Source organism: Acanthopagrus latus, chromosome 6 (genome assembly GCF_904848185.1).
Source record: "Acanthopagrus latus isolate v.2019 chromosome 6, fAcaLat1.1, whole genome shotgun sequence".
Classification (NCBI taxonomy): domain Eukaryota; kingdom Metazoa; phylum Chordata; class Actinopteri; order Spariformes; family Sparidae; genus Acanthopagrus; species Acanthopagrus latus.
The window spans coordinates 32,146,342-32,172,580 of NC_051044.1; the positions used below are offsets into that span (position 1 = coordinate 32,146,342).

The window sequence follows — 26,239 nt, forward strand, 5'->3', positions numbered from 1 at the left end:
AGCACTTCACTAGCTGACTTTTGAAAGATACAAAACAACACTAATCGAGATAGCAAGTTAAGATTCATTATGTTAGCTAATGTTTGAGCATTTACCCACTTTCACTGAACACCTGTCTGTTAGCTAGCTAATGTTGGTAAAGCCAGACTGGTAAAGACTAATAAAGCATGTTGAAAGGTAGCCCAAACATAATATAATTTATGGTTCTAGGAAATTGTATTACTTATTTGTTTTGGATGAAATCTTTCTACGTTTGGACAAGTGCAAAACATTGTTACCAGATATTTTGGCTTTGCACAGATATGCATTAGAACTGGCTAGAGACGGGGAGTGTGTGGGGTGGGAGGTACATGAGATCTGCTGAAACTTTCAGCAAATGAAAGACACAGTGGATTAAGTAATTGATTTATGGAAGTGGTTACTTGACAATGAGAAAAGCAATGGGTACTTGATTAATATAAGAATTACAGTAAGTTGAATGTATCTAAGAAGCAAATATGTATTTGTGCCCAGTTGAGATCTGGTATTTTAGCACTTAATGTTGCAACTAGATGTGCTGTTTAAATGGTATTGAAAATGTATATTGGTAATTTCATATTGCCATTTTTTTTTAACTAGGAAACATGCAATATGTTCCTCAGTGAGAAAGAAAAAGATTATAGATGTTTTAAACATGGGTCAATTAGCTTTACACATATGAAGCATTGATGACATTGTTTACACTATAAAGCTGATTAGGTTTACAGCTGTTTTCTCTTGTTTTATTTGGTATATTCCAGTCACTTGTTAACTTAAATGATGTTGCTGTATAAGGACTGTTTGGGATTTTTTTTTTGTCTTTATATTTTTAGTATATGGGTATTTACATTAAATGTGGGATGGCCTTAATATTTGGCATAATCAGCTGTTTCACTGAGTTTGCATTAATGTCAAAGAAAAGACAGCATGTTACAGCTAAAAACTGCAGACAAACTTGCTGTAATAATAATAATAGTAATAGTCAAAAGAGAACATATTTAGCTGTGGGTAGGAAATAGGAAGCAAACAATATCCTGTATTCAAGGCACTTTTTGTGCCATCCATCCAGCCCACTTCCTCCCTAAGAGGTTTTTTGCCAATATTAATGTTATGCTACTTTCACTTTTGTTCCTGGCAGACCAAGATTGAGTTCAACATAAGCTGCATCTAGGCAATGTCAACTTGCAAACATTCCTGGCAGGTTGCATGCAGAATGTCTGTGACTTGTGGCCAGTCAGACTCAAGTGATTGATCTACAGTTTCTAGAGGCTTGATAAAATTGCTGGGAAATTAACAAAAAAATTGAAGGGAAATCTGTCAGGCCTAAATCTGATTTTATGACCTCCCTGGTTTGGTACTGGGCCTTGGGCCTGTGCTACAAAGCAGTATTACAGTTTTTCTCGATTGTTTACACACATTTTCTGAAAGCATGCCTCATACTCTCAGAACTCTACACACAAATCAAAAATCACACACACAATGGGCAAAACCCCTCAATTCTTCTGCAAAATGAAACTTTACATTCAAAACAATGTTATTTCTTCTCAAAATGGTATTTTGCTTTCAAATGGCACACACAAAGCATCAAATGAATAGACATTTAGAAGAACCAGTTGAACAGTGATGTGCTCAATGTAAAACACTATGATGAACGGACAACACTTCTTCTTCATTGATTATAATGACTTAGGCCTTTTTTGTTCAGTGTTACACCTACTACAGACAGCTCATACATGACTGTGTTGTAAAATATTTAAGAATATTGTTTTTATACTCAGGACACACAAATATGCGGTAACAAATATATTTTATCCACCTTGTGTTGGTAATCTTTCAGTTCTGCAATACAAATAGTAAAATACTGTAAATACTGTGTAGGAATACAAAGTAGGAATACATTTCCCAAATACTTGAAACATACTTTATTTTTACAGTCAACAGAACAGTCCACAGGCAATACTGTACTACTGTACTCATTGAGTACTGTATTGATATGCACCATTACCATAAAACTAATTATGATATGCTTTTGTATAGGAATATACTAGGGATGTATAATAGAGATTATTTTTTAGCTGATACCGATAACAAAAATCGTCTGCTTTTTACGGCTGATACAGATAGCTTATAATAATTTCACATTTTTGTATTTTAAAAATGTGTGCATAGCCTGTATTTTATGCACCTCTGGGGGTCAAAAGGCTAAGATGCAGCAGGTAAAGTTTTATTATTACATGTATTATTGGTAGCTCTAATAAGATTTATTCTGTTAAATGCACAGACTTTTTCCCTCCTCTCCAAACATGTATTGCAAGTTACAGTTGTGTTGTGGTCTTCTCAACTTGAAAAACAATGCCCACTCCGTCTACATGGTGTGTCTCTAAACAGGTGCAGCAACTCTACATCATAAACACGACAAAAGCATTGTTGCGGTCCTTCTTCATCTCTGTGTTTATTGCCAGCTGACCAACTTGGTGCATACTGCCACATGCTTTGTGTAAATGTTGCACTTGTTAAGTTAACTAAACAGTTTGGCTTTGTATTATTAGTTCTGTTTATTGGCTACAATTTCATTATCTGGTGATAACCTACAATTATCTGGCCAATGATTTATCAGTCCAATATATCACGCATCCCAAATATATACAGACTTTGAATGAAGTAAACTGATAAACAACAAAACGCATTGTGCGTGTGTGCATGTGCGTGTGTGTGTGTGTGTACGGATTTGTCCCAGTTTCAAAGATACCACTGCAGGTTTTGTTCTTTCCAGCCTGAGGAGAGATGTTCATAGTGATAGATAATGGAATATTGTAAGATCATAGAATGAATGCTTGTACATTTAGTTTCAGGTGTGTTGTTAGCTTTAAATCAGCTCGTCCTCCCCTCCCTCAGAAACCACTTAGAACATCTATAATAATGATGCATTAAGGTGTCAGCAGTGCAGGTTGCCTGATTCATCACTACAGCCTGTTCATGGTGAGAGTCTGTCTCCTGTGCTTACCTTCCCACATATTAATGTTTCATTGAGTACATTACACTACATCACATCTGAATTTGATGATTATCACACACACACAAACACACAAACGCACAGTAGTGACTATATTGCACTGGTTAAAACTATAAACCAGCACCAAACCATTCACATTTTACAGTCCTGTCACAATCATCACGTCACTCATGCTTATTATACATTTGCTAACAATTAGCTTACAAGCTATACAGGTTGTTATTTTCATAGACTTACTTGCCAGTTGAGCGGGTAATATGTGAGCACCCAACATGTGTGCAAAGAAAACTTGCCTTTTTTTTAATTCGACACCCGGTGTGCTCCTGCCAGTCTGTGCAGCAGAGTACAGAGGAGATATTTTAACCAACCATCAGCCTTTTTCCAGCTCTGATTACAGTCTGCAGCTTGGCCTGAGACCTGTTGGATGTCCTTTGGACTGATGTGAAGATGTAAAAGTAAAAGTAAAAGTGGAAGCTGCTTGCCTTGGGAGCAACAGGGGTTCCCCTCCGGTCTATAAAGTGTTTTACTGAACAGAAAATAAATATGTTGTTTGGTGTTGAGATGGCTTGCCTGCAGGCTCAATAGCATGTCTACCTCCCACTCAGGCTTTTGAACTCCAGGAAGGGTGAGGTGCTGTTACAGGCCCCCTAAGGCTGATCGCCGAGAGGCAGGCCTCCTCTTCCTCCTCTCCCTCTCTACTCCTCCCATACACCATTTACCTTACTCTTTCTCCATCTCCTTGTCTTTTTTCCTCTCACTCTATTGCTACAAATTATAGCTTTTTCTGCCATCTGTTATTGATAACAGATTTTTGTTTATCTTGGTAGATCATAGGAATCACAAAGAGGTAAGAGCAAAGAGACAGCGGTTAAATATTTGACAGATTTATTTCGGTCCCAGTGAGTAATATTGGTATGCAAGGGGACATGGGTCAAAGACATTCCAAAGGCAAACATGAGCACAAAGTGGTGACTCCCACCATAACAGCATGATAGAGTTTACTATAGAAGGAGTCATTAACAGAGCTGAGCCACATAAATGTCTGCCTGTGGCTGTATTAATGAACAGCACAGCAGAGTGATTGAATACTGTTGCATTTTTGATGACACATTTACCCAAACCAACTTATGATATAGGTCCTTCCTGCTGTGACTCTGCATGTCATTAGCACCGAGCAGAGCTGAGTTATGAAGTTAGTACAACAAGAAATAGACAGAAAAATGATATTATATCAATAAAAGCATAGGGTAAAAAATGAGAAAAAAATACATTGTGAACTTGTAATAATCTCAAAGTGAAGTATGCCTTTTTTTTAGAAATAAATTCTGCTTCAGTGATGTTACTAGGTACACATCTCACATCTCCGACACATTAAATTCTGAAAGAACGCAGTGAACACACTATCCCATGTGTAGGGAATAAAAATGATTTGTCTCTGTTTCAGGTCAGCTCCTCACCAAACACCATTGTTGGCCTACATCAGTATGTTTTACTTGCATTTAAATGCCTTTCTTTGTCATCTGTAATATGAAAACATCAAATTTCCACACAAAGTCAAAGTGTGCATAGTGCTCATAGAGCATTGGGCTTCAGGAGCTGTTTGGCTTCTGCATTTCCTGCAGGTGCATTTTGGTGCCCTGGGCCAGAATAGGATTTGGTGCTGCTAAATTACATCTTCTCTCATGAGTACGCTCAACCACCATCATATGAAGTCAGTTGGATTTTTCATTGTTTTCTTTAATATGGTGGAACCTAATATAAAAGTACATTCTGGGTTCCTTCATATACCATTCTTCAGTGAGATGTTTTCACTGTGCATATTGTCAATCTATGCTTGATCTTATACTCAAAAAACTGAATGACAAAAATCAGTCTCTGACTGACTGACTCATCAACTTTCTATAACATCAACTCAAGTTTAGCACTATGACTTGTCGGAATTCACAAATTATTATTGTGGACTCACTGATTTCTCTAGGACCCACTCAAATGACCACCAGTCAGAAAACCCTGAAACATAACTGTTGTCTGACTTTCAATGCCAAGAAATAAATAACTTGTGGAGGTTACATACTGCCTGTGACTAACTACTCTATGCAGCCTCCTCCATTTTAGACTCAGTGTACCATACTTCTGCATAACCAAAGCAAAGACTTGTATTATTACATGCATTCTTTCTTATATGCTGGGTGGGATATAATTGGCTAGTGTTGCAGACAACAGTACTGGTATATTTTTTTTAACTACTGTGTTGGAATATCTGTTCTTGTGCTTTTCAGTGGATATTTGGATATGTTTGCCTTTCCAAATTACTCAGCTCTATTTATTAGGTTTCCTGCTGTAACAACATCCACACTTTTGTTTTGGGTTTTCCAACAGATTTTGGAACCTGGCTACAGGGATATGCTCCGATTCACAAGAATCCCCAAAAGAGCATTACTGAGGTCCAGCACAGATGTTGGGTGATGAGGCTTGGCTCACATATGGCTTTCCAGTAGATCCCAAAGGAGTTGGTTGGGGTTGAGGTCAGGCCTCACACACCAAACTGGGGAAGCCATGTCTTTGTGCAGGTCAAGGAAAGGGCCCAATAGCATTTAGTTTTCCATTAATCAGAATAAATGGGAACTAAACCATGAAAAATACCTTTACACAGTAAAAAGTATCAGCCTCTGTACCTCTGTTCACCCATTAGACATTAAGTCTTATCCTGTAGCTCCTGTAGTCTCTTTCCCTGATTTGCTTAAAGCTTAGACTTACATGCCTTTATATGAGGTTGTAAATAAGCCTTATTCATGTAACTATCCATATGCAGACACTCCCTAGCAGAAGTGCTGTGTCCCATCAGGCCATGGTTTACACTACAGCCATTGTCAGGCAGCTATTGACCAGTCGACAGCAGTGCGGTAATCTTGGTACTGGCTGTCTAAATCCTCCACCTGCATTGCTGTCCTCAAGTCTTGGTAGATGCTCCTGTAGATGTACTTGCTTGCTCAAAGCCTCCCCTCTTATAAATACAGAAAGCAGTACAGCGGGCCAAATGGTAAATGGACACACATAGGATTGTGCTGGAAGGGTCAAGGCTCAGGGCAAACCACAGCGCAATGGCTGCTCTACGAGTAATATCTGCAGTACACTGTTTCAATCCAGAGCATGCAGTAGGGTTAAAGACCAGTTTAAAAAGAAAACAAACAAGTGAGGGAATGAAGGATTTATGAACATTTTGTATGTACACTGTAGTATCTGTCTATTCCTTGAAGGTCAATTTGACTATATGATGCTTATACTAAGAGACATTCAAACATACAAATCAAAGATCCTGTTATTTTATGGCTGCATTTTTTGCATCTGATTGAACCTGTATATGTCTAGGGCATAACTGTTTACACATTACCACCACATTACACATATCTGGTATCTTTGCAAACTTTGCAACATCACTAACAGTTTAGTAGGTTTTAACTTTTATTGGAGCCCTGACCGCAAGTGGCCAACAAAATATTCAATGCGGTGTCAAATGCATTGCAACAAAGTGCACTTTGTCCATTTCAATGCACAGTCCAACTGAAATCATCCTTTTCCGGGAGTTATTACTACATTTAAAACTTATCTTATCCTGCTGGTTGTTCTCAGCTCTTTGTCCAGGAAACACTCCACAGTAACTGTCCCAGCTTAATACTAAAACCCTCAGTCTGCTGCAAATCTTCCATTTAATCAGACATGGATGGAAATTCACATGGTATGTAGCTTACTAAATGGCATCTCACTGTCACTGTTACTGTTACGTTTACTGTAACTGTTGCTTCTATTTCAACAATATGAATGATACGGAAAAAAGACTAAAGGACTTGTAACTACTTAATTTGTCCTTTTACTTTCTGAGGATCTGTTCTTTTAGTTTTCTTTTTTGTCTGCACCAATGGCAGAGCTTCAGTTCCTTCAGTTGTCACCAAAATCAACCAAATTTGAAAGGCAGTTGATATCACCACTGTCAGCAGAATATCTTGTTTCTCTCAATTCTCAGACACTTAAAAAACTTAATCACAACATGTTTATCATGCAGTTCTGTAGTCCTCTATAGTATGAATTAAATTCAAACAATTTATGCCCACCAGAAACAGCCAGTTTCAGTGCTGTTCAGTGGAACAAGGGTGGTGGATTGCCAGTTTTAACCCTTAGATGCGTGGATTTTTTCTTCAAGCATTCCTAGTGCCTCAGGCATTTAGTGACCTATCACTTACATTACATCAATTAAGTCATATACTAGAATTAAATAGCATCTAAACTTGATTCTATTACTATTTCTATACTAGTAAACACAACAGCCAAAGCACACATTAATATTGTATATTTCAGCATAACATGTTTTGTTTCATGATATCACTCAGTCAATCCTATTCTATCACCAACACAGGGTACTATAACTGAAGGACGGGCATTAGTACTTTAGCACTTGATTTGGACATCAGTATTCAGTCAACATGCAGAGTAATTACATATGTTTATATAATAAATACAAAATTACCCAGTTCTTTATCAAAAGTTGACACAGTGACATAACTCCTATCTGCGAGTATTGTTTCTAAGTTCTTATAGTTTAATGTGCAGTGTAAGCTATGCGCCCTATTCGATACAAACGTTGCTATTTCCCCAAGAAGAGATATGATAAATACCTGGAAATGACCGGTGTCTAATCCGCCCAAGAGCCCTGAGCTACAGCAAATGGTTACTTTTTGAAAATAAAGAATAATGTTACATATTTTTAAATAGACATTTTGATAACATTCAACAAAAAAAACAGTTTCCACTTTTGCCTCTTTCTTTAAAAAGTTATCATATATCATATCATATCATTATCATAAACTCCTCCACCGTCCCCATGTGAGCTGGTGTCAGTAACCCTTGACTCTGAGCTGCATGCATTGCTTGTATTGTGGTATGTGGGCATTCATTGTTGCAGTATTTGAGATGGACTTGTCTATTTTCATATGAGAAGGGGATCTAAATTACCCTTAATCCAGTGGGATGAGATATTCTGATTCATCCATCAGTAGCCAGTGTTGCTGATTTAAAATTCTAATGAATTAAACAAACAAACAAAAAAAGCATTTGTCTGATTAAGGTGTAATGAAGGTCATTCTAGAGAAAGATAGTTGATTGTTGAGTTTCATTACCAGGTACATAAATACAGACACTTTGGGTTGGTTTGGTAATTGACAAGCAGACCTGTGTGTCTACTTGAAAATATTCAACATTATATTTTCTTAAAAAAAAAAGAACCATTTGCTGTATCTCAGGGCTCTCATTGTATTTGTTTGTGAGAATATGCTGTTCCTGTTGCACTGTCTCTGCTATAAATTCACCCAGCAGACTCTATATCAGGCTGCTTGACAACTGTTTACTTCCAAAGTAGATCAAAAAGCGATGTGCAGGGCTCTTTATGTGAGGATTAGCAAGCTGGAGAAAATGCTAAACAAGTGATATTGGCAGTCTTGATCTTGGCAAGAAAAAACCCCCAGAATTGCTTTTGGCATGCAGAAATGTGCTCCTTAGCACTACAGCTTATGTAAACACATGTGCATGTGAACACTGTTTCTATCTACACACACACACACACACACACACACACACACACACACACACACACACACACACACACACACACACGCACTGACACTGGTCAGTCAGGCACTTTTCGTTGTCATGGTGATTTGGAAGTATGACGCATTAAGGCAAGTAGAAAATGTGTGTGTGTGTGTGTGTGTGTGTGTGTGTGTGTGTGTGTGTGTGTGTGTGTGTGTGTGTGTGTGTTCTCATTGGTTTTCACTGAGCAACAACACATCATCCAAGTCCATTTCACAGTGTTACTGACTTCAGGCTGCAACCTGGTTATCTCTTCAACACAAACAGCAGAATGACAATACACTCTTGTTCATCGCTTTTACCATAGACATCTGTGTGTATACTGTATAAAGTCACTAAATATCCTACATGAACTATCTGGGAATCACTGAATGTGGGTTAATGCATCACTGAAAATAGCAGTGGTTAAACAGAGGCTTAATCAGAAAGACAAAGATGATTCTTGCTTTGTTTGTCTCATAAAATCTTACTCAGTGCAAACAGTTCTTTGGAATTAGCCCATCCGTGAAGATGAGTGAGCATCTTTAGGCACATGGCTAAGTTAAGGGTCAGCGAAAAAAAAAAAAAAAAGAAGGAGAAGAATTAAAGTTATATACAGTCAGGCAGGGGCTTGCACCAGAGTTAGTTTCACAAGTCTACAGCTTTAGAGAGTGTTGGGAAATCCACTCCAATCCTCTATGCCAGGGGTACTCAATACAAATCATAAAGGGCCACAAAGAGTTTTTTCAATGACTCAAAGGTCCATGTGTTGAGGTCAAGTCGGGCATAAATACAAACTAGCATAAAATTTCATTTCCATTTTCACAAATTAAAATAGCTGAATAAAACAAAGTCTCCAAGTGAGCACTCTGTTGCTTTTTGTTGTCGTGTCATAGATGTGACAAGAATCCTGTTTGCTTCTTGATATGACGATTTCAGTGCATTTATTTTCGTTGTTCTTACCTCTGAATTCTGAGGAAATGTCTCTTCAAAATTCCAATGCTTCGTCTCATAATGCTGTTTCAAATTGGAAATCTTCATCACAGCTATAGTCTCCTGGCTTATTAAGCACATGGGTCTTGTGCTGGTTGGAGGGAGAATGAATGCAAATGTTTCAGTCCATTCTCCACCTATTGAGGACCACTGCTCTATGCAGTGTAGACACTGCAGCAGTCTATAGGGCGATGATACATGGATGGCGGACACCCCTGTAATCCCACCTTGGGTCCAGCCCCAATGGATGAGTGGAGCGCTTCATCTGCTCCCCCGCTGTGTACTGCCTCTGCCGTATACCACAGTCAAAATGGATTCTCAACATTGGTTTGGCAGTCCTTCAGTGCAGCTTCAACAAGCTAACAGTTTTGTTGGCAAACACAAGCCACTACCCAATGCTAGATGACAAAAGGGAAACCTAAATTTGAGAAGAGAGAAAAACAATTTTATAATGCTACTGACATCTGGTATCAGTTTAAATATTTTGATCTCCCTCATGCCTCTCAGAAATAGAGTAAGAGCAACCTCCTCTGCCTCTATGGACCATCCTCCACTGGCGGAGGAGCTCCATTACCTCATATGATTCATTATATGAATTGGTCCTGGTTGCAAACTCAACAAGTTCTTTCTGCACTCCTGCTTTTATACTGAAGGGTCTCCACCTACTTCTAAAACACCCAAACCCTGAGGGTCAATTCCAATGGTGGATGCCTGATTTGTCTGTGGCCCTTCTCATTGGTTGACCTTTCTATCATACCCAACACCTGCCTCCATTAGCTTCACATATTTGCCAATAGTATCTTTTCTAAAAAGTAGAAAAGGTGTGGTTTCTCTTCACACAGAGTATGTAACACAGGATTTTATTATAAGTTTTACGCAACAGTCCCCCCATTGGGACTTGACAAAGTCCCACCCTACCATAAAACAATCAAAACAATTAATCAAACAAAGGTTTGTAAGTCATGTAGGGACAGGGGAACATCAGCCTGTCCTCGGATGGATCAGTTGAGGATACTTCAGCACATTGCCTGGTTCATGTAGTCACACATAGCCAGTTTGCTGTTAAAATGTTGTGTTTTTTGCAAAGCATTTCATCAAGATTATGACTATCACTTTTTAAGATTTTTTTTAACCACAAACTGGAATGTGGCACATAAACATAGAAAATAGTTGCCATCAACATACAAATAATATTCAATAAAACATGGGTGAAATGAATAAGCCAAGTCATGAGCTGTTTTTTCAAAAGATTTTTCTTTGTATGGAGCAAGCCTGACAACAGCCCTGTCATACACTGACTCAAAGCAAACTTTCCAAAGCATAGTATAATTCATCAAACAATAATTGTGAGAATGTTAGTGAACAAAAATTATTTGTGACAACGGCGTGAATACCGCAGTGTGATTACTATCTGGTTGGAATTAAAGTCCAGCAGCAGGACTGAGGGATAACCTGTCGACAGATGAACAAAACAAAAGGGAATTAGCCTGCTTGGTTCCATTGGTGAAATTATGAATTAGTATCCACCACTGTCTCCACTTCATCACACCACCTATATTAAAGGTGCCTCCTTCAGTCCAACAACATTCTTCAGTTGTTTCCTTATGCCAGTCTTTCATGCAATGCTGGATTTGCTTCTTGCAACCAGGGTGTTGTTGCACTGGTGCTGTCTCCCTCCTGTTTTCTATTCCCTGTTACAGCCCCCATATAGCCGTGTCTAGCAGTGCTAGCTTGTGCTCTGGGGATTTCTGGCTGCATGTCTGAGTCGTTTGTATCAACACACCTTTATTACTTGGTTGACAGATCACAATACAAGTTAACAATGTTCTCAACAACACTTTAAAAAGGATATCAAGCACAGTAGCTGCAGATACTTTTTTTTTTCTTTGGTGGTGGCAGGGTAGGATATGCATAAGGATATTTATTTTCATTCCAGTTGTAGATGAAATTAACAGGCAGCAGGTCTGCTGGATGTGGTCTACCACACCTGTCAGGCGGACAGATTGTCATGGCAAAGGAGAAATTCTTGATATTTTTGTTGAAGTACAATGTACCACTGCAGCAACAGTTACATATAAATTGTGTTTCTCTCTGCAATTAGACAAAGACTGAATGAGCAGAGACATGCATATTTTCAGCCGAGTCATTTCTCGTGAATATCAAGCCTGTTAATTCCAGATGTTGCCCACTTGTTCAGCTTAGCTTTAGCTCCATTACTTTAAACATTTAAAAGAAATTAATTGTAAAGTCTCTCTTTTTCCCTTCCCTTTCTTCAATTCCAAATTCTATTAAAACACAGCACCACTCCCAGCGGAGAATATTTGAAGCCAGTGTGTCTCTCGGCAGCACAATCCACACAGCAGAGGAAAAGGTCATGGGGAATGTCTCAATGACTAGGGAGAAGTACAGTATATGAAGAGTCTATGTAAAAGTGAGCAGCAATGATTGTTGGGCCAGACCACACTTGATGCCATATTCACATCACGTTCTAACTGCTCCCTCCACAAACTTTGCAGTGAATGTGTTAGTCAAAGTGTTTTGAACACATGTAGGACCAGGAGGGCCTGTGGTAGGCAGGGCTGTGCACCTCAGACTGTATCCACAACTTAAAACTCCAAGATACCAAGCAACCCCTAATTAGTATTACAGCTTTCATAATACTGGGCGTGTTTGTAATTTTCTTTAATATATGATTTTCTGCTAACCTGAGTGGCTGTGATGAAGGCATGAGTCAGAAAAAAAAATTGTCTAATCAAAGAGATAAATGAGTAAATGAACTATAGATGCTGTGATCCCATTGTGGATCATGTTGATGTGGGTATGTGGGTATTCAGTGTATCAGGAGCAGTAGTTAGACTTTCTGTTTTGCCTGTATTTCACTGCAGGAAGATTTTGAGACTGCAACAATGTCTACAAAGTTTATGACTATTTGCAGGGCTGGAACTGTGATTTTTCTTTAATGTGCATGAAGCTGGACAGCATCTTATTTGTAAGACGTCCTCATGGTGTCATCATAGGCTTTAGAGAATAGCTCATGGTAACACTTTCAATGAACATCATTGATAAATGTGCATTTATAATTGGTTAAACTTTAACTGTTAACAAACAATGGAATGGTTTCTAAACAATTTATTAAGCAACTATGTATTGTAAAGTTGCAATAATGTTTATATACTTTGTAAATGCTTATGAAATACTGTGTAGTTCATCTATGGACATAATTTGCATGGTCATTATAAAGTTTCAGCTAATGTTCATACATTTTTGGCTTTATAAATGGTTTAGAAATCATTGGCTTGTTAACAGTGAATTAACTGTTACCTAAAGTTTAACTAACTTTAAATGTACCATCCATTAATGAAGGCTAATGTAAAGTGTTACCTTGTTCATTCTATTTAAAGTACATACGTTGTTTTTATATTGTATGAAGTATACAGTTTGTTGATATTGCAGCTTAGTAATGTGTCCTTTAAAATGAAATTTGATGTGAATGTTTACTCTTAAACACTATGTGTCTCTCACAGATGCAGATCTACATGTACAACTCTGATGACTTTGACAGCCTCAGTTCGTCACTCAGGGAGAAGAGGATCATAGCAGCCATGGCTGTGTTTTTTCAGGTAAGAACTGTTGTTTCATTTTATCCAGCCTGTTTGAGTTTGTGCATGTGTGTTGTTGAGGAATGAGGAAAAGACCAGTTTCATTTAGTCTGTTCTTGTGGAATTCGGACCTTTATGGTTTGAGAGTTCCCCCAAAAATGTTCAGGCGACTGGGACTGAGAGAGAGTGGACTACTACAGTTATTTCTCATTATCTTGAACTGGCCTTGTGGTTCTTTTTGGATGTGAACTGTCTGTCTGTGGAGTCATCGGTGACATTGAGTGAAGAAATCGGATGATATTCTCCAATAAGGAACGAGCTGCTCCTAATATTCACATTAGTAATTGGTTCATTAATTTCCCAAGGTTTTACTGAGCATGTCAAGTCAAATTATTTAAAAAATTAAGTTATGTTTATGGTGGTGTAATAACAATATACAAATTATTATATATAATTATTATCCAATGAGGCATGGATTAGGCACAAATTGTTGTGCTTATATTAGCTTTCCAGTTCCCAGCCCCTGCTTCAAACAAATTGAGGGCAGTATTTTCCCCTTCTCAATGATTGTTTCAAACCCTTTTGTATTGTATTTTATACATTTCATTTGTTTCTTTGCAAATTAATTATTGGAAGTTGTTTTAAAGACCAAAATAATTACTGCTATGTTTACTTTGTTAACTGTATTTATTCACTCATAAATTCACCGTTCCTCAGTTACATACACAATAAGCGCTAAATAAAACTTTTGGAGATATACATTATGTTGTTTGAACAAACACACATCTGCGTGAACAACCACTGTAACCTACATCTGAGTATAGCCTTTACAAAGCCATTGCATCAGACAGCCACATGGTAGTCACAGGGCGCATGGTTTACAGAGTGCAACCAAGTGAGACCTTCAGCCACTTTAGACGTACTTGTCACTGTCACTTGGTCCAATGCTTGTTACAGCAGGATCTTCCAGCTCTGCAGGCCTGGTTGTTTCCTCATGGGTGTCGAGCTGCTCCTAGTTCTTTTCTGGAGCAGGAAGTTCACAATTAGCTAACTGTACACAATAACTAACAGTGTCATTACTGCTGTTAGATACATGTAATAACCCTTGTAATATCCTCAAGATGAATTGTGAAGTTTCCCAACTGCACATCTTAACAGTAATGCCAAGTAGTTACAATATGATGAATTGAACATAATATTCTCTCTACTATCTACTACTCAGTCCAAACAATTACAATTTAAAGTCACCTGTTATAAATAAAGTTAATAAATAACTGACAGCAGAGCAAAAATATGGAAAACTCTACCGAGCCGCTGGAGCTCGACAGTCGGTCATAATAAGACTGCTGTCTGTATAATCTTCATGTGTGGCGTTTATGTATATGTTTAGATTAAAGCTTATTAAACTCAGTCTAAGCAACGCCACAGTAACAAGAAGAGTCACATCACACTGACTGTTACAGTTTGTAACTGTGATTCAGTACACAGACAACGTTAGATGTTATTTACCGGTCTAAAGAAAAGTTGCATGTTCAGCTTTAATCTCACTCAGTTATCTCCAGCACTGAATGCCCTGCAACATGTACTGATGTTTAGCTTCCCATCATGATGCTTCTTTTCTTTGCTGAGGACACACTTTCTTTCTGGAAGCTGTTGTTTGTCGTTGATAACATTCTTCTGCCAATCTTCTTTGTGGTTACTAATTAACTAACTGAGGCAGTAAACTTCTATGTGGCAGCCATTTCCTGCTGCCAGACTGACTCCTTCCTCCTCTCCTGTGGCTAGACTAGAGGCAACAGGGACTCACTATCGCCTCTCATGGAAGACTTGGCATTACAAGAAGGGATGCCTCATTCTGCCTAGCAGTGGATAACTCTACAGTGTAATACACAGGCCAGTGTTTCTCTAGGACTGACTTGTTGCAAAAATGACTGCATTTGCTGTCCGAGGTTATAAGATAGAATCCTCTGTGTTTCTAAGCTACTCTGATGGCAATGTATGACAGTGCAATATTATATGTTAGTTTCTACAGTTATAAGAAGGGGGGAATCCTGTAGGTTAGTTTACTGACCCCTTACTGTGAGGATCAGATTTAGAGTCAGAGGTCACTATATATGGTTGCATACTACCCTCAGAGCATGTTTTGTAAACTTCTGTTGTATGAGGCCAAAAACCCTGATTTTCTTTGTTGGAGTACTCTGATGAGGTGTGAGTATGAGCTGTAAAACCAGTACGTCAAAGTTCAGCCACCAATAAAGCCCTCTCTGGCCTGGTGAGTAGAACTGTGGGTGGACTGGGATCATTGTCAGCTCTGTCACTCTCAATTGGCAAGGATAAAATGTTCAGTCAAGGCCATCGATTATATAAGTGGGCTTTTAGTTGGACCATTAACTCCCGGTTAATATTTCCTCCTCTCACTTCAGTCCCTCTCACTCTGTCTGTGTCTGTAGTCGCTCTTGCTCTCCCTTGCTCTCAGGCTCCGTATTTGTCTTGTGCAAACATATGCACACACTTGCAAACATTTGCACATGCGTCAACTGAGTCATAAAAACACCTCTTTTTTATCTTTTACTGAAACTGTTACCTATCACCTTCATATAAGGCATCATTTCTGAATCAAAATTAGCTTTGTTGGCCAACTCTCTGTGCACAAACAGGCACTATGTGTGTTTTTTAACCGCAGTGATTGGTACACGCTTCATAAAATAATTGATTTCATGCTCTAAGGATATTATCAACTCCATGTTTATAAGTGGTTTGTTTTGCTCACATAAATCTCCTACCCCCTGTCTTTTTCCCCACACAAACAATTCACAGTTATGTACCATAATATTCCCTTAGAGGAACATTTTCCAAATTTTTAGTTAGGTGCATGTACCAAGACATCAGGAGAGTGTTAGGTGACATTTAGCTCAGTTGGTAGAGCAGGCGTTACACAGCATTGAAGGGCGCCTCTGAAAACCCTGTTTGGGGGTCATATAGCCAAAACACTTCTCTATGCCAACAAGAATCAGGACATCCTACAGGTTATTGGAAATCTAAATGGAAAGGATTATTTTCTAGGTTCCTTATCTTTATTTCTTTAGCAAGGTTTCTACATAAAATCAATCTGACTACTTTTCTTTGATTATATAAAAACATTGCCATTATGTTGTATAAACAATGACAACTGGACTATTACCAAAACAACACAACCACAGCTACACAATATACACAATCTCCAGTTTAGTGGCCTCTCAGACCATATACCATTGGAAAGCTAAGCTTGTTTTGATTTGATTCATGCAGATCATTTCAAGATACAACCACAACAACTGGTACAACCAACAAACCAACAGACCAGATGATTGGCGTGTCATGCTGCCAATGAAATTTGATTGACCATGCAGAGAATTTGCTCAGTTTTTCCAGGATGCACTGCTTAATGTTGCCATGGTTACTAAATAAGCTAATCACACTGAACTGTGTTTCTAATGGCTTATACATATTTTTGTATCTATAAGCTGCCAAAACTGCTGCCTTTAGTGACAGGTAACTTGTCCTCCAGTACAGCCATGATATCTGTTCCTTCAGTTCTCTTTCCTTCCACCACCTTTATGATTTATAATATAGCAGTAAGCACACATTTCTTCTGAACCTAATGATATCATGCAGTTGCAGCTTGCAACCTTAAAGATTGATTTGAACACATGCCCTCAATAGCTTGGCTTCCACAAAAAGATCTTGACAAGTTATGCAAAGAGGAGTGTGTATGGCTTTTCATGCAGTCATCCTGGTTCTTCTTGCTCCTTTGCTCTGCTCACATGCACTAGATTGTCTTTTGGAACCTTAGAAGACAGAGTCAAGCTATGTATGTGAGTGAATACAAGAAAAATGATGTGAAAGAAAGAAATAATTCAGTATGTATGATATTATCTACGTTTGCTAGATTCAAATTCACCTCGTCTCAACACACCACACACACACACACACACACACACACACACACACACACACACACACACACACACACACACACACACACACACACCTGTGAAGACCTGTATATGTGTGTAAAAAACAAGTGCTTGCATTTTTATCACTCCAATAGTTTTTGCTTTGTGAGTTAAAATGCAAATGTCACTGTATGTTGACAAAGTGTATGCTTGAATGGTGCAGTTTCATCACTTGAACAGTTTTTACCGTGTGAGTAAAATAATCTACTGTACATCAACTTAGTGAGGCAGGATGTCTGTGTGCCTTTGTATATGTTTGCCTGTGTGTAAGTGTGTGTGTGTATTTGGTGGATGTCTCTGTGTTAGTGTATTTTACGTGTGTGTGTGTGTATGTGTGTGTGCACACGCATGTATGCGTGTTTGTGTGTGTGTCTTTTCTGCTTGTGTCGACACTGACTCCTGTTGAGAGAGAGATCAAGCACTGTTGAGCTTGAATATGTCCTCTGCAAGACTACGCTGTGCTACTGCAGCCTCACACACACTCCATAGTAATGGGAAAGAAAGAAAATATTACCAATGAGTTGGATGTTTATACATGCTGCATACTTCCATTTGTGGTTGAAAATGGTTAGTGCATTGCCTGTCCTTTTATGTGTGTGTGTGTGTTCCTCATTCATCCCTCCGTGTCCATCAGTGTGTTTCTGCAGAGACTAAATTGTTGCTTCTGTGTCATCTATTAATTAAATTATCACACTGGCATAACAGGACAAATTGGCCCCATCAGCTTGGCTGAGCTTGGGAATCACGCCTTTATGATCCAGCATTGCATCACGCCGCAGCCTCTTATTGAAATAGATGGTAGTTGTAAACAGCTATTATTGCCCTTTCATTTGCTTATTTACAGCGCTGCATGGCTCAGTATTTGCTGCGCACTGTTCGAGACATGCAAAACCGAAGCCCAGCTGAGATGCAAATCACACGGAACCACTCCACTTTTTGCTCCTTAAGAGATGCCACTGAGTCTCATTTCACAGTATGTTGGGGCATCTGTATTTCATTTAATATTATAGAGTGAGAACAGTAAGTAAGATGCAAAACCAAAAAAAAGGAGGAAAAACTTTCTTGAACAAAATTAGTCATAACATCATAACTCTACATTGTGAGTCATGCACACTGTTCTCACTGACACAAAAGCCTATTAAGACAAGAAAAAGTAATGGAAAGTTGGAATATAGACACATTTTACCAGTGCCTTTCTGATTGTATTAACTGATATAATGAACATGTGTATGAAGCATGGGAAGCAGCAAGTCTTTAGTCCAATGCAATGTAACGATTTTACCTTAAAATACTAACTTCACAATTATGTTAATGCATAGTAACTTGTAATAGGGAGAGTGAGTTTCTCTGTCTAAGCCACTCCATCCCTAAATCGCTTGTTTCTGCACTATGTAACTTTGGTGAGAAGGTAGGATCCCAGTGTGTAATACTTTATGATAGTACATCACACGCAGCACCAACTATTACTGATTTTGGTGAAACTGGAACTATGAAGAAAATGTTTTTCTGGTTTAGCTTTTAATGTTTTTGAGCTGATCTGCAACTATTTGTGAGTGACAGAGTTTGCTGAAAGCAGCATGTATGTCTACCTGCACCCGTCTACCCCCAAACACAGGCAACACGCCTCAGCAAGAGAACCCCCCCCCCAAAAAAGAATGTATGCAATGCACAGTATGTTTGCATCGTCAGCACTTCTATCATAGCACTTATGCACTTAAAGAATATTTGACAAATAGTAGCTAAAATCCTCAGATGAGAGCTTGACAATTGTCTCTATATGTCTTTGTACTCCATCGACGGTGATATGTTGTGGTTTCTCTCTTGTGACAAATGTACTTAGTTAGTTAGTTAATTAGTTAGTTTCATTTATAGTCCACAATGTGGAAATTTATCTTTGGTCTCGTAAAAACAACAAGCAGGACACTTACACACAAACATCTTCAGGGCAAAAATCAGGATAGCAGTGGCAGTTACATTAAAAAAGCATCAACATGACATGGTGTTCAGTGCTCAAGTGGCATTCGGGATGATGAAATTTTTAAAAATATTACGATTTGCCCTTGGTACTTTGTATCGTCTACCAGACAGAAGAAGTTCAAACTCCCTCTTGAGTGGATGAGAGGGATCGTTTGCTATTTTGACAGCTTTTTTCCTAAGCACTTCCTCGTACATACAACTTAATCACTATGATTTTTGAGGCTAGGTTTACTATTCTCTGCAGCTTGCTTCTTCCTTTTATGTTTAGATTACTGTACCACGTTGCCATGTTAAAAGTTAAAATGCACTAAATTTGCACTAAATTTCAGTGAAAACACTGACTATAAAAATATAGTCAGTGTTTTCACTGAAATTTAGGTTGCAATCAATATATGTACCAAATATTTGAACTTGTTTTCTACCTCTACAATTTGTCCATTAATTATAAGGGGCTTCACAGGTTCCTGTGTTTTTGTTACATTGATCTCTAATGAGCTTTCATCGCACCACTTCTGGAGAGATGACACATGTGCTCTGTATATTTCCTCTCCTACTAGCCTCCCTTATTGTAAGTCACTTGGACAAAAGCTTCTTGCGGTTGGCTGTCACAGATCTGGCAGACATTTAATTCTAAGCAGCTATGGGTTGTTTCAAATGTCGAGTGATGTGTGGCTATCACATTGGATATTGTATTTGGCTGTTCTTCACTTGAAAGGTAGCAGTGTCAAAATGGAGATGCTCAGCAGGAGTAAGAACAGCATGATGAAATGTTTGGTTTGAAGACATAGGAGGCCTCATACTACTTCATTATGCTCTAAATCCAATACCCACAATGACGGTAATTAGGCAGTATATGCCGACACTGCTAACGACCACTGAGCTGCTTCCAATTCTGCACAGTGCACACCACTTGAGTAGACATTAGCCTCAGCAGTTATGCTGCAAAACAGAATTCATTACATGTAATTTGCTGTCAGTCGCTTTTTAGCAATTTGGCAGAAATATAAGCACACAAGATATCTTATTACTGTTTTTTTTTTTAAATCCTGTATTGGTTCTTCACTGTGAAAAGACAATGTTCCTGTGTGCTTTGTCTTGCCCATCCCCTCCTTATTGACCGCTGCCCCACTTATTACAAACCATCACTCAGACTGAAGAATTGACAGCCCATGTCATTGTTCTGCTCTCTTTCCCCAAAATGATAAAACATCCCTTTATGCTGTTTTTGAAATTTGATCATATTCTGTCTTGGAGAACAACAGCACTGAAACAGAATTATTTTTTGGCATCTGGTAGTGATGTCTTCCCTTGTATTCTCAAGGAAATACAAATATATTCTGAAGAAAAGAACTGTAGCTGAAAAGCTGCAACTGAGTTAATGGTTGCTATGATGTGGAAAACACATTTACATGTTTTTTGACCAGGTGTTTAGTCGTAAATGTAAGGTTTGTGTTAGCTTGTATGTGTGTGCTAACCACTTCACACTGGACTGCTTCAGTAATGATCAGTCTTAACCATACCAGACCCAACAATTGCACCCAAGCCACAGGTAAGTGTCGCCACGTTTTGATAGTATTTACAGTTGCCTACGAGTAAGGTGAAGTCAGCTGGACATTGGCTAACTAGTTAGCTCTGCTTCGGTCCGCTATGCAGTGGCATTTGAAGCGAGTTTAATGTTAACAATATTAATATGGAGCTTGATTGTCACAGTAAAAAGACTGGAAACGTGCAGACTGGAGACAGAGACAATCCGAACAGTGTCCAATAGTTTGGAGACTGTGTTGGAGACAAACGCAACTTTCGCTAGCTGTTAGCCGTTAGCTAAATAGTAGTAACCATTCTGAAATGTCATGCTGCAGCTGCAGAGTCTGTACTGCTTCAGGAGCCTCTCCTTCTGGGTCCGATTCTGGGACAAACTGGTATGGCTGAACGACAGCGTCTCGACGAGCCATAGCATTACATCCACCATAAACATTAGTGCATGCTACTGCTAGCATAAGAGGCATCCTCTCCCTGAGAGGGGTGTGTAGCAGGCAAGTAGGCATTGACAGATGGAGCTCATTAGCATTTAATGGTGCAGGCACAGAAACAGCCTGCTCTCAGTGGAGCTCACTTGAGCGATTTTTAGACAGCTGAAATTCAGGACCACGGATGGGTTTGGGGCAATACATTTTGAATACAGTGTTGTTGGACCTGTGACAACTGTGTGAAATTAATGAAAAACAGTATAATATTATATCTAAGAAGCATATCCAGAAGGCCTAACCTCATCTTGCCAGAATTATCAGTTATCTTTATTCTACGTCTACTGAGTAGTTTAAACCTACTTTAACCCCCTTAGATGAATCTAGTTATCAGCCCGATCACTTTTTGTCTAGATCCATGAATGACCACAAGGCCCAGAATTCCTTAGTCCATCCAATGACCATGAGATCCACTTTAACTTTGCTCTGACACCAAACTGAAGCCTATTATTCAGTAGTTTACGATGTAGATCTGTCCTGTCTTTCACTGCCTCAGTGATGTGATTAGCAAACCTACAGTCAAATCTGTCCTCTTGTCCTCTGTCCTGCAACCATTATACAGTATCCTTTATGCCAGTGATTCATCTGTTGTCAGTGCTGCCAAAGGCAAGGCGAGGAGGCCAGTCTATGTAAGACACAGAGGGAGGTGTTGGAAGTTAAGAGAAAGAGGATGGGGAATACTGGATCTTGGATAGGTGATAGTTGAAGGAGGAGGAGCAGGATGAGAGAGAGGAAAGTGGTGGGGAAGAGAAATATGAGGACACGTCACATTGTGCCTTGTTTCTTTTTTTCCTGATTTGTCACTGCAGTGGCCTATCCCTGGAGAGAAAGAGGGAGATAGAGCTGTTGGGAGGAATGATGAGAAAGAGCGAGAGATGCTGGATTTGAAGAGGGGGAAAGGGGTAGATGGAGAGAGAGAGTAGGACATTGTGATGTGACGTCTGGTGGCTGAGGATCTCTGGGGACAAGCCTGTGGGCTTTCAGGGACAAACATTAATAATGAAACGCTAATTCCCTCTGTCCTCCTTTTCCTCTCTCCTCCTCACTGTCTCTATGTCTGTCATTCTCTCTCTGTATCTCCCTGGCCCCCTTATTTCTCTTAATCTCCTTTCCTTTACACACCCACTTTCTGTCCTGCCTTATACTGAAAACAAGCTATTTATTGCAGTTCCAGTTATTATCCCTTTATGGTTTTTGGAATGTGTGTGGGCGTGTCTGTTGCGGGTGGGTTGCGGTAAGTGTGTCTAACTTTGGCAAAATTCAACTTTTTTTAACTTAAGTTACTTTCTGATTCAATAGTTTTCTTTCTTTATCAGCTGTAGGCCGATGTTCTCCATAAGGGGGTGATCACAGAGAGACTAACAGAGAGTGAACTATTTTATAGTCAAACACCAGCTGACATGCCCCCCTCATCTGTCACATAGTCAGTTTTTAATTTTGCGTAAATATTTGAATACGTCCAACTTTTTCAGGCTCTTCAGGCAAGGTTGCATGACACTCTTCAATGTCACAGTCAGCCTTAAGATTCAGCTGGAATCGCAATGTGATCATCATGTGATCTCATAAATCCATTTAGCCATGCTTCAAGCTATACAGTTGTGGCCAAACATACAGGGGTTGAACCAATCAGCATCGTTTGAGAAATTGTTGGCAGTTACAGATGGAAGCTATGGGCATGGATTAGGCAGAGACGTTCAGGAAAAGATGGCTCACTGAAGAATCATTTTCTGTATCTGTGTCACAAAGGTTTTGTCACTGCCTGCCCCTTTAGGAGACTAGTAGCAGGTCCTTGGTCTATTAATTCCACAGGGAAATGAATGACAGCACACATCATGACTGATTCCTTCGCCTCCTAAGCAATAAAATAAATATTACAACAATTTTTCACAAGCCACACATCTTCTAAATATTCTGACAAAAATATGGTATTTTTTTGACAGACAAATCAGAAGAAAATGACTTTGTTGAAGATCTTTGTCTCAGCCTCAGTAACGCACACTTACTGACTTAACATACTGTATGAAGTCAACACATGAAAATAAGTGCAAAATAGGGCTGAAAATGACATGTTTGACAGTATTTAATGTTTTCTATTTAGACATAGACAGGCAATATCCCTCAATAGTGTGCTGGTGTTATGGATACCAATAATCAGTCTACCCCTACTAGGGAGTGTATACCATTTTTTCTCTCTACTGGTCCTTGGTGAGAGTTTGATTTACTCACAGCGCCACTAGTGGTTGCTCTCTCCTGCTGTTGATCTGAAGTAAAGGCTAAAGTAAGTCCATGATGGACAGATAATTCATCCAATCACCAGGTATATCTTTTTTTTTTTTTTTTTTTTTAAATGTTGGCCCTTTTCCAAACAGTTCTTAGCAACCCCTTCCTGTTGGTTGTGTATTACAAGACATCTGGCATGTGAGGTTATGTATTTCCACTGAGTATTAACATATCGCCCGGTATACTATGTATCCAATTATCTCATCTGGATAAAGATGCATTAAGCTTCTCCATTGGATCTGCTAACTGATAATTTTACTGTTAGCATAGTTAAATAGGCTACTGAAAGTACCCTACAGCTGCTTTTTCCTGTTTGATAATTTGTTGTTTCCCCCTGAGAACATCCCTCATCACTTTCTTTGACATTGGGTGTGCCACATTTAGTCTCTCAATTTGTATATTCTGATATGCAGTAAATACCATTATGGACATATTTGTTAAAACTAGATATTTTTCAGCACCAAGGGGAAGCAAAACAGCCCTGATTAATCACTTTTAAAAAAATCCTCCCTGCTTCAGTTGTATGCTGAATATGGTAATGGGCGGTGCACAGGGCATGGAAACAGCTTTTTTGCACTTTTGTAGGCAGACCTATGCAGTGCATTGTATTTGATTTTTTATGGAAATCAAATTGTTCGACATATTTTCCAAGAAAATGGGTTGCTATGGAATAGTATTTGTTAATGTGTGTCATAAAAGTGCAGTACTGGAACAGACTATTTTGTTCTATGTGTTTCTGTAGTGATTGTGATTGAGACAGGCAGTGGTGTAAGCCCAAATCCCAGTAATCCGTCACACTGAACCTGACCATTAAACAATTAAATCCAAGTATTGTAGTGTTCCAAAATCCAACTGGACACCGTGTGCATGTGTGTGCGTGTGTGTGCGTGTATGTGCGTGTGTATCTGTGTGTGTGTGTGTGTGTGTGTGTGTGTGTGTGTGTGTGTGTGTGTGCACGTGTTTGTGTGTGTGTGTGTGTGTGTGTGTGTGTGTGTGTGTGTGTGTGTTTGTTTAAACCCCTAGGTCAACAAGTGTGTGTTGCCAGATCTGAGGGAGAAGTGGTTGTGGGAGAGCGAGGGAGAGTCTTGGCAGTCTCTTAGCAGTTCCTGTAACATGTTGGATATGGATGTTGGCAGTGGCTTTGTTTGCTAGTTTAGGTAGTTTTGTAAGTTTTGATTGAACACAACAACGTTCTTTTCTAACTGTCTAAAACATTACATACTACATTTATAACTACAAGTATAAACAGATTGCTCTGGATATTCTCTTTTATAGCTATGCTGCAACTTGACTTGTAGTTGCATATTAATCATATGAAGTGTGTATGATCATGTTTTAAATGAACTTGCATTTATACACAGCACTTTTCTGGTCTACTAACCACTCAAAGAGCTTTACAATACAAGCCACATCCATGGATACATTTATTGGTGACAAAGGCTGCTATTCAAATTGCTGACCTGCTTATCAGGAGTGATACATCCGAAGCCCACAATATTTCTATGCTCAGCCATTCAAACACACATTCACAAACCACTTGAACAGTCATTGGGAACAATTTTGGCTCAATTGTCACGCCTAAAGACACTTAGATCCCTAACCCTTAGATATACTTCCGAAGCTGGGGATCAAACAACATACCCTTGAATTTGTGGATGACCCTCTATACCTTGTGAGCCATAATGACAATAAAAATGATTATTAGTAGTGACTGCTGTTGCTGTAGCTGCATGTTCCTACTCACAGTTGTTGTAGTGAACATTTCAGTATTCAAAGTATATATAATGAGTAGAAGAATGATTGTAGTAGTTTCAGTTAGTAGCGGTAGTAATTTAAGAACACAAGCATATACGAACAATTTGATACTTTGAACATAATAGAAAACTAATACAGGAGAGTGAGAACATTTTTCTGCTAAAGACTGTTAATGTCCTAGTACATTTGATACAAACTGGCAAGGTATTCTAGCTGCTCAGACCTCAGGAAGCAAAAATCCTGCACCATCAGTTGACTCAAGCCTTGGAACTACTTGGACGTGTCCTGATATGTTTATTGGGAAGTGACATTTTGGATTAGCTACTCCAGGCTGAACATATATTTCAAATGATAAGGCAATTGTTTGGAGTGTTGAGGACATGGGTTTGGAATGTGAGCGCCAAATCATTGATAGCACACGCATGTCTGCACCAGTGTAGTACTTTTCAGGGACAGATAGATTTAACTGTTTTCAGTGTTACTGTAACCTCGAGCAATCAACACAGTGACAGTATCACAGTAGAAACAACTGGCAGGCCTAGACGTTCTAGCAGTTGTCATAGCGGTAGTACTAGCAGTAGCTTGCAGAAGTTGTCAGGAGTTAAAACAAGTGTCAAGAGAGACAATGTCCTGCTTACTCTGTGTGATCCAGATCCTGCGGTTGACCAATTTTCTTTATTTGTCTTTTGTTTTCTTTCTGTGATAGTGAATAGCAAGCATGGCGGCCAGTTCCAAACTGGAAAACTGATGCCTATGTCAATACAAATACACTCGACTACCAGAAGCATTGACATTACTTTAGTGTATTTCATTGTCCTTCTGTCTCTGATCTAGCACCCAAACCTCTGATTTACAATGAACTATGTGCAAAGTATCACTCTGGGCGTGCTCTGGTTTCTTAATTTTAAGGTTTTGTGGTGCCGTATTAACCTATGTTTTGACAATAGAAAAATGTACTTTCTCTCA

General features: G+C 38.9%; 1 protein-coding gene across 4 annotated transcripts in view; it reads left to right on the forward strand.

Moving 5' to 3' along the window:
• Window positions 1-26,239, forward strand: part of ptprga (protein tyrosine phosphatase receptor type Ga) — a 429,346-nt gene that overhangs the window by 293,163 nt on the left and 109,944 nt on the right. For all 4 annotated transcript variants that reach the window (XM_037102522.1, XM_037102523.1, XM_037102525.1 and 1 more), the window contains one exon: window positions 13,168-13,263. In XM_037102522.1, the coding sequence (XP_036958417.1) occupies window positions 13,168-13,263 (96 nt within the window). The remainder of the gene's footprint in view (window positions 1-13,167; window positions 13,264-26,239) is intronic.